The sequence below is a fragment of the Aptenodytes forsteri genome, unplaced genomic scaffold (genome assembly GCF_000699145.1).
Source record: "Aptenodytes forsteri isolate BGI_AS27 unplaced genomic scaffold, ASM69914v1 Scaffold63, whole genome shotgun sequence".
NCBI classification, from domain to species: domain Eukaryota; kingdom Metazoa; phylum Chordata; class Aves; order Sphenisciformes; family Spheniscidae; genus Aptenodytes; species Aptenodytes forsteri.
This window is the reverse complement of record NW_008794709.1, coordinates 3,143,009-3,153,040: the sequence shown is the minus strand read 5'-3', so window position 1 is coordinate 3,153,040 and position 10,032 is coordinate 3,143,009. Positions and strand designations below refer to the sequence as shown.

At 41.4% G+C, this 10,032-nt stretch overlaps 1 protein-coding gene across 1 annotated transcript; it reads right to left on the bottom strand.

The window, feature by feature from the left end:
• Positions 1-7,573: 7,573 nt before the first annotated feature.
• On the bottom strand, positions 7,574-8,740 carry RNF182 (ring finger protein 182). Its single transcript, XM_009273718.2, has one exon. The coding sequence runs from the start codon at positions 8,738-8,740 to the stop codon at positions 8,003-8,005; it is 738 nt and encodes a 245-aa protein (XP_009271993.1). The 3' UTR covers positions 7,574-8,002.
• Between the last annotated feature and the right edge of the window lie 1,292 nt (positions 8,741-10,032).

The window sequence follows — 10,032 nt, the reverse complement described above, 5'->3', positions numbered from 1 at the left end:
TTTTCTCTTTCTTTTTAAAAAAACCTTTTTTTTTTTTTACACACTTTCAGAACCTACTTGCAAAGTTTCATTAACTACCTGCATGATTTATACAGCCTCACTGACCTGGTTTTATTCAGCGTGTTTCATTACCAAAACAAACAAAAAAGTCAGAGATTTGCAGCTGACCCTGGAAGTGCCACAAAATTCCTGAGTTTCAGCCTCAGAATTTTATTCGTTGCTGAGAGAAAATGAGCCCTATCTAGTTTTAATGCAATAATAATGTTTTTTTACAGTCACTCACTTTTTCTAAGTAAAAGCAGGAACAAAGATGGAACACTGATGTAAAGAGCATCAATGTGAAGAAGTCCTCCAAAGGCTGCAAGGAGCTTTCCCTGGGGCCCAGGACAGCAAGCTGCGGAGCCCCCTGCTTACACCCCTGGGAGCTGAAGGCAGAGACCCCTAACTTTTGCCCTAACTGGCAATACGAAGGACCAAACGTAAAGAGCTCACCCTCTAAACAGCATTATTATTTTTATCTGCCAGCATCTCCTCTTCTTGGAATAAAGAAAGGAGAACATGAAAAAGGCCACAAGCCTTGAGGAAATAAAAGATTAAGTAAAAGACATTAAAAAAAAAAAAAGTATTCTTGCAGTGAAAAGCTCTAGGCTGTAGTTTGGGGTGGCTGCAGCAAGTGGGTGAGGTAGGCGTACCACTATGGCAGAGAGAGAAGGCATCTTACAGCACTTGCTGATGAGTAGCTGCTCAGTCCAGCCATGTCAGGCCACGTGCTTAATAGAGCTAAAATCTGTACAGCCTATGCCAAGATTAAATTAAATATTCTCCTGGAATCTACCACCTCCTGCACCCATGTGAAGCGGACAATTTAAGCAGACAGATTAGAATGCATGGGATAAATACATGTTAGCAAGTTTACCAATGCGCATGGTTTTGCCCTCCACATAATGCACGATACATGAACTAACAATAGTCAAGTGTAACACCTCAGATGTGCCATCAGGAATGATATCAATGACAAAGTGATTTCAGCGGCCGTGGGAGTACAGATGTCTGACACGGTCACACAACTTATTAACAAATGACACTAATAAGAACCTATTTCTGAGTGCTTCGCCCCACCTCAAAGCAAAAAAGAAGTAGCAGTAGAAAAGGTTCAGGAAAGTGCAAAGGATGGTGTCAAGCATGGAAAGGCTGCTGTCTAAGGAGAGATCAAATTGACTAGGATCTTCAGGTTGGAAAAGAGGCAGCCGAGGAGAAGTATGAGGGATTAAATCATGACGTTAATATTTCTAGAGACAGATGAAGTTCTGAGGGGTGCGTAGGAAACAATGTGCAATCACACCTCGGAACTGCTTTTCCTATCAGAAAAAGTAGGGGACACGTAACTAGTATCTTAGGAGTTTTTAAGACAAAGACGACCTTTTCCACGTTACGAACTCACTGCTGCGGGATTTTATAGATGCCAAGACTATAAATGGGATAAACCCAACATTTAAAGGAATTCACAGAAATCCATAGGCAAGAATCAAACCCACAGATACAGACATAACCTCCATCTCAAGAGGTCTCCAAACTGCAGATTGCCGTAAATGAGGAGGTATATTGGAAGCTCACCATCCACGTGGGCTGTTCATATATTTTTTTACATGCATCCACCACCACTCACTGTTAGAGAGACCCTACTTGAACCAGCAGACTGTCTACCTGACCCAGGCTCAGCGTTCTCCTATAAAGCATAGTACCATTTTTTTAAGTAAGTATCTTTTGAATGCAAAACCATATGAAGTCCATCTGTCCACCTAGGGTTTCCTTAGTCACACTGCTCCTTCTTGTCATTTGAGATAGGCAGAGGATTATCTAATACGTTGTAATTAAATTGGCAATGTGCTGTTTCCGTTGTCAAGACATGAGTCACTTCTTCATGCACAGATCTGATTCCAGTGACACAGTTGCAAACGCATCTTTTCAAACTCTACTCCTTAACGCTGGATTAAATTTTTCTTCTGAGCTAAGCTGTCAGCAAAAACTGCTCTGCAGTGAGCGGCAATCAATCCAGCCTTGTCTCTCAACAAGTTAAGAGTTTTGACATAGCGTGGTTCTCACATAGAGGTTTGCTTATGAAAAGGACATTTAAACGCTTTTTAAAAGCGTACTTTTATTAAAATCATCCACTTTTAGAAAGAAATGCTCTATCTAAAGAAGTAGGCTGTTTGCCTCAGCACCTCTTGAAATTTCAGTAATATTGCCACGCACGTGCTTGGGAAGACGTATTTCTTCAGTTTCACTTGACATTTTTCACTCCCTAATGTAGAAAGAAGTGTCAGCCAGGACTTGCCAGGAAATATGTCTACTGGCACATGGCACACCATCTCAGTGAAGTATTAGCTGTTCAGCAACTGGTTGCTTCTCTCTTGCATTACTTGAACAACAAGGATTATGAATTATTCAGCTACAGTATGAAATGGATAAATATGATACATTTCCCAGATTTCATAAAAGTTAAAACAGTAGGTGCAGAATAAAGGGATTACATTATGCAGAAGAAAAAATTGGGATCAGTATGAAGAAAATATTTCCTAACAAAGACGCCTATTAAACGACTGAAAAGTCCCTTGTGGGAAGAGGTGGAGGCCTCGTCACCTGAGATATTTAAAACCAGACTAGACAAAGCATTCATCTCTACCGGGGCAGAGGAAATGGATAAAATTACTTATTAGGCTTTTTTCTACCCATCTCTGATTTCTATGATTTAATACATTTTTTAAAATGCAAACCACATTTGTATAACACAAGAAAGAGACAGAAATACAATAAAAGGGTTTTTAGTTGTAGTGTTGCCCAACACAATGAAACTTGATTTAAAATGAAATTTATGCTAGCACTTCAGACTGCAAGATGACTTCTCTTTGTTTAAGGTCTAGCACTGAAAGCTTTGCTACTGCCACACGTCTCTAAAAAGATGATTTACCATCCCCAGGCTGGGGATTTATTCTCTGTGCCAGAACTCTTCATAAACTGTGATGGTTCAACTTTTGACAAGGGGAGCTGATGCAAAAGCAGAATGGTACTTTACAGAAAAGCAACAGAGTACAGGGTTTGTGCCTAAGGTCTGGCAGACTTATCAACTCCCTCAGGAATCTCCAGCACTAAATATTTACTGATGTCACTCAAAGGATAACATCTAATCTGCTAGTATGAAGGTAAAAGTAGACTCTCAGAACAGCCTCTTTCCATCACTTTGAATATCTTAAAATGATTTCAAAATTCTCAGTTCTTCTTCCCCCTGGTGGTTTTTTTTTTTTATCTTTGAAGGCACTGCTCTATTTAAAATAAAATGCACTGTCTTGCTTTTGTAGAAATATGAAGAAATCCGGAAAAAAAAAACCCTGAGAAACCTTAGGATAGTTAAAATGAGCCTGTTTAAGAGTGGAACACTGTGGACCTTTCACTACACCCATCATCCACGCAGGAAGATGAAATCATGACGTACAACTGCCGTACAAGAAATCAAGGTGCACAACTGAAGTGAACTGTCACAGAGGTAACGCAGGGGAGGGTGTCGAGTCACAGTGGTCCTCCGGCTTGGGACAGCCTCTCACGAGTTTTGAACTGGCCAAGACAAGGAAGGATGTAGCCACATGTTTTCCTTGCTTTGGCATCAAAACTATTTTAACAACCTGCTGCCATTTCCCCTCTGCACCCTGTTCACTCTCGCATCCTGGCTGCAGTTTGCCATCTTTTCATTATTAATCTTCTTGTGCTGGACTGAGCTGCAAACTCAGTGTAGTAGAAAAGGTTGTTTCATTTCAAAATACTGTTTACCCACAGTTCCACACAGCCTTGTCCCAGCAGAGGGGGCAGAAAAGTAATGGGGAAAAGTGAGTTGAATCTACCCCTGGAACTGGTTAGAATTAGGAAAAACAATGGTTCTGTACCCTAATAACAAGGAACTCCCTCAAACACAACATCATCCACCTTCCTGTGAACCTCCTCAGTTCCCCTTCCTCTGGTTGAAGTGATGTGTAGCCATTTAGCTGGAAACCTGTGTTTTCCTGTACTATACTTGCCCATTTGGCTGTGTGCTGCTGGACTTACCTGTATCTTAAGGTAATTAAGTCCATCGGGAAGAGTGTCTATTCTGCGATACATCGTAAAATGCTGGCAACCCTGAAGTTTGCCAATAGTGCTATCAGGACAAGGGTTTGCCTATTTTAAGTGTTTTATATTAGCATATACAGTTTTGCAGGCATATAATCAATATAGTAGGACAAAGCTCACAATGCAGCTAAATCGAAGACATCAGCCCTTATTTGGGTCAATCCTGTTTGAAAGATTGTAGCTTTAAATAATTAACATAATAGAGGGAGTACGCCCAAATCTAAGGATCTCTTTAAATTATAAAGTTCAATACTTTGCCATTTGGAAAGTAAAAATACTCAACTGTAGTAGCAGTAGCAAATGACTTTTAACTACCAAATGAATTTTAAAACCCAGAAGGGTCAGTATGAAAAACAGTAACTCTGTTTGTAGCAGCTCTACCCCAAACTCCGCATTTAGCACACAGCCCCTTTGTCCCAGGCATAGACCCCTCTCCGCCTTGCACAGCTGCTCAGCCACAGCCCACCCCCAGCCCCAAGTCCTGTTCATGAACCCGCAGGCCCTGCTTCCCATGTAACCCGCTCCCTGTTAAATGCCCTTTAGGCTCTGGGCTCAGGCCACGCTTGCAGGAGAGCTTCATCCTTCACTGGGTCCCGCTCAGAGGACGGTCCCGCTCAGCACATCCTTCCTGTGTTGTGCCCAGCGACTACCACTGCATCATCCTGCCCCAGCCCTCAGGGGATACCGCTATATCATACTGTAAACAAACAGCTGGTGAGGATACAGTCCGCATCCATAGGATAAGCGGGAATTAAAAACAAACAAACAAAGAAAAATCTCATTTGGACTAAATTAATCCTCTAGTAATGAATTTATAACACTTTGTACCTGGTTGAGTCACGTGTCCGGGCAAAGCAGGAATAAAATCCTACTGAAAGGGGATTGCCTTGGTGTGCAGGCAGTATTTTACGACCCCAGGAGCCGTTACTCTCCAAGGAGAGAAAAAAGTCACAGGAAGGGAATGCAGGCAGGCAGGCAGGTATGCAGGACTTGATTCTAGCCCCATTTACACTGACTGCAGCAGAGTTATTCCCCTGCAGAGGACACGAGAGTTTGCAGTTCTAAGTCTTAAGGATGGTGGAGGATAGAAATAATGAAAGAGTAATATCTGAAGTTCTTCTAGTCTCAGTCACTCAGCAAATATCTTCTCCACAAATAATTGAGATTTAGACCTCCTAGCAATTCTCAATGGCCATATTATAAGTCATACAGGAATTTTATGAGACCAAAGCTGTAATAACGTGCTCTCGCTGAGTGGCAGAATAGCTATACAATCAATATGTTTTTGCACGCTCGCATTTTTGAGTATTTTGTATTGTAGCACAGTCTAAAATAACAGCATAAATTTAACGGGCTGGCAGTCTTAAAAGTAGTGAAGTATAATAACAGGTGTATTTATTTGTGTTCTGATGTGTAACTGATACCACTGTAATCCTGCTGAGATTAGGCTCTGTTTTAAAACAGAGTACAAAATACCTGGTGCCGGAGCTAAGATAATCTTAATCAACTGAAAATCAAAAGGAAAAGATGGCAGGTAGCACTGCAGACATGTTGTGCAGAGGTAATACATATATGTCACACATTTGCAAAACCTACTTCCTCTACTAGCCAGCCCTTTATTAGAGACACTATATTCAGACAAATTGAACAAATCCTAAAACATATAAATCCCTAACACTACAAATACATCTTTTCCCAAAGTTATGAAGTACTATAAAATCACATAGGTTTCTATTTTTCTTGCTTTTTGACATGATTGTTGTCGGATACTTAAAATTTACGAGTTCATAGATGAGTCAAACCTTGCAGTATACTAGAACTGGAAATGATACCTCTTCTAACTATATGTGCTTTACCACAAACATTAAAAACAATTACTTAGGAACAGTCATTTCTAGGAATTCTGAAAATATTTTAAATTGTTATCAAGTCATTACAGAAAAGTCTGAAACATTTCCTTTAATCATTCAGTACATAGCTCCATAACTCCATACACTTGAAAACTATAATTTCGCTATGAGTTTTCTTCTTACATATGTGTCTATATGTACATACACACATATATATGCACTATTATAAAATGAGTGTCAAGAAAAGCAGAACCTTTACATTTCCACATTTTTCCCTATGTTTGCAATAGGAATGACACTGTAGATACCACCTGCACCATCTACAAAAATTGGACCAGCTTGACTTCAAATCCTCTTGACAGACACAACCACCACTTATGCTCTGCTTTTCCCATCGGCATTTTTCATTCTTACCAAAGTCGTTTTGCTCTAAGAATATATTGTTAGGCCATACATTCAGTCTTCACACAACAAAGCCTCTCCCTTACACTGCCTCGAAATTACTAAATCTTGTGCCTGACCCCAAAACCATGCTTGCACTGCTCAACTCCTCCTCCTCAGTTTTTACCCTGCTGTGCACTGGAAAAAAGAGTTTGCAGCTGTGGTGTTGACTAGAGCTAGTTATACACATAAACATTAAGTATTTCTTATTTTTGTGCTCTTCCAGTAGTTCAAAAAGTAGCCTAAACCATGCGACATACAAGCAAGCCTTACAGGGCCTGATTCTATTTGTGGAATGGTAAATCATCAGTAATTCCTCTGAACTCAACTAATCAAGACATGCTAATTGCCACATCTAGAGTGCCATCAACTCGCAACGGTGACAGAGGGAGTTCAGGGTATTAAACATTTTGAAGGACTATGCGTTAAACAGAAACCTTCCCAAAATCATAGTACCTCCTTACAATGCTCATTCTGTGAACTCAGAAAGCAAAAAAAACCCCAGTTAACCGTTTCAGATTTTTTCTGAAATTTGTATTAGTGATTGAAGGTCCATTTCCTAATGGTTGGGAATAAAAGTCTATCTTGATAGCTAAAGTCACATAAGCCAAATCCTCCAGCGTAGCTACCACAGAGTAGATGTGCCTGAAGTTGGTCAGGCAATTTGTTAGGAGGACTAATGGGTTGGAAACATGGTGTGGTGGTAGAAATGCTGGGAGGGAGGGTAGGCACAACAGAACATAGCTAGAGAAGTCTGCAGAGCTCTGAACCCTCAAAGGGAAGTCTAAGGTGTATGCACACTGAAATAAGTGCACCTAGAGAAGAGCAAACCTGTGGCTGGGTCCCTGGAAGTACTCATTAGCAGGAGTATCTCAGAGGGAGCTGCAACTGTATGACAAGTAAAGTGGGCTTCTGTTTGGAGAAAGTGTTTTGGAGACATGTTTTTAGCGTGGTGAAAAAAAGATTCCTCATGTTGCAGAACGCAAAAAATCTGTAACCATTGGCCTCCCACAAATATTTTTGCTGTAGCAAGAACTGAAAAAAGCAATGGTAGCTTGTCTTATTCTTCTTATAATATTAACTAAATGATTTCATTTGCTATAAATGATAATGAACGATAAATAACAGCTATTCCAAAGCATGTAATGCTTTGGATGAAGAGATGCTGTACTTTGACCTGGAAGATGCCTGTTATACTAATTTCTTCTAGGGTGGATCCTGCAGCCTTGACTGACATGATCAAGCCAATAGAAAGCAAAGGGCTACTTATTTGAATAGTGGTGGCAGCAGCAGGCACCAAGTTTGGCAATTTTGCTTTATCCCTTTCTACAACTCGGCCTTTTAAAATCAGCATGTAAATTTTATTTCCGTTATTTAGCTTAAAAAAAGAAGGGGGGGGGATCAAATCAGGTAGAAAAAAAGGACCACATAATTAGGGCCACTGCTTCCATTTAGTGGGATGGACAACAATAAGAACAAATAAGAATACAAAGACAGGATAAATCAACTATGCTACACATGTGGCAATACATCTTATTTTACTGTATTCGTTATCAAGACGACATGCAGTCTAGAACTTCATGGCAAACACACTGGCAAAAGCCATAAACCATGAGAATAACAAGGCTCGAAGGAACAAGACTTACAAAGACAACCCCAAGAGTGACTTTCTTAGATACCAGTAAATAAATCCCTAAAGGCAAGGAACTAAAGTACAGCAACCCTAGCAACCACACTAGCACCCGAATTGAGGTCTGGAAGAGCAAAGATGTGCAGTTCCACACTGTCCAGTTGTGGGACACAGTTGCAACAGAGTCAAAACTCGTAGGCCTATAAAATTCCACCACAGGGGTTGAGTTCAGAGTCTGGGGACTTTCTCTTTGTACTTCCATGATTGTTATAACCAGGCAATTAGAAGAGGTGTGAGAAGGGCTAACCAGAGACGCCAACCTTTTGGGAGTCAGCAACAGTTCTGTTGGGTTGTCTGGTAGGCACTTCTTTCCCTTTCCCCCACAAGCTAAATTCAGAAGGATGTTGTTGTCATCAGGAAGACTACTAACCTCATCGTCTGGCAGGCACGTTTCAAACCTGCAAAACGGGCACACTATGACTCCTTGCGGGGAATCACCGAAGTCTATGATCTTGCAAAGGCATTTGGCACATACTCTGTGACAACACCCCAGCACTTTCGGTTTTCTCTGTCGCAGGTTATAGCGGTTGTAACAGATCTTGCACTCAAGCTCATCTGAGCTTTGGGTCTCCACAGACTCCTCTGGTAGTTGACTGGTCATTTCTTCTGATGGTTTTTAGACTTGCAGAAAGAGGAGTGAAGGGACGAAGAGGTCACTTGGGCTTATTTTAGAACTTTTTCCTGATGATCATATCACCCATCTCAAACAGGAAAAGAGGAGATGACGTTGTTGAAAAGCATCAGTAGAGGTCATCCATTTTCAGCTTCTGCCAGGGATTGTGCACTGCATGTCCTTTACTCTGAGCCAGGCACCCATCTGAAAAAGACGATGTGGAATTTTTGTGGAAGAAAAGAAAAGAAAAAGCTGTAGCAGGTGAAATATGCAAGTTCCACTTTTTACAAGCTTAGCTTCCTTTGCTAAAAATACCTCTAAGGTAGTTTTTTTCTGTGGCATATGGGGCCTATACAGCAGTCGTGCTGATAAAACTTGGTATCACGCTGCACGCATTTGTTTTAGACTTGTAACTTTGACTGGCTCATCCCATGAAGTCCTCAGCAGAAGCTGCAATCTAATTACTGATTTGTGACTGTTTGTTTAAACCCTGGTTTCCTAAGGAAATGAGACCTGACCCCTGGAGCTTTTCGTCTTTCTTGGTAACTTGTGAACCTGCTGTCCAATTTCAAACAAGACGGCAGAGGGGCAGCAGTACTGAAGATAACTAAGTTTCTAAAATAGTAGTGAACACTGGCAGTTGGGTGGAGGAGAGGGAGAGGTATTTATAACAACTACCATTTATCCCGGAGGGCAATGGTCAGCCAGCACACCCCCAGCCTCTGCTCTGAACAGGCAGCATGCTGCCTGTTGCTCAGCCAGAGAGGAGGGCACCGCAGGGGGAAGCTGGTGATACTCTGGGGAAATAAAGAGTTTTGGGGAGTGGAGTGGGTATGGAAGAGGGCTGGGGTTATTGTAAAGAGTTATGGGGGGACCTAGGTCAAATTTGGAAAAGATCAGGCTTTATTAATTTTGCTGCTTTTGGAACAGCTCATTTCTCTGTCTCCACCTAGCTGCTGAACAAAGATTACCAAAATGAGGGTTCTTTAGCTTGCAACAAATGTCTCCTTTACTGTGTGGATGCTAGGGTGAAGGCTAAGGTGTCTCTCAAGGGCATTCGCCAGATGCACTGGCTTTCAAGTGTTTCATGGCTGCAACAGCTGTTTCACACCTCAGCTACGGAGAGGCCCGTGGCATGCTTGTGCTGCTGCACTCCCATCCTGCACAGCGTTTTTGCCACCAGACCCATCAACCTTGCTTAAACAAATGTATTGCCATATTTTGTAACCATGCATTTTCATGACTTCAGGAACCAGTTCACGTATTGTAAACAAAACATT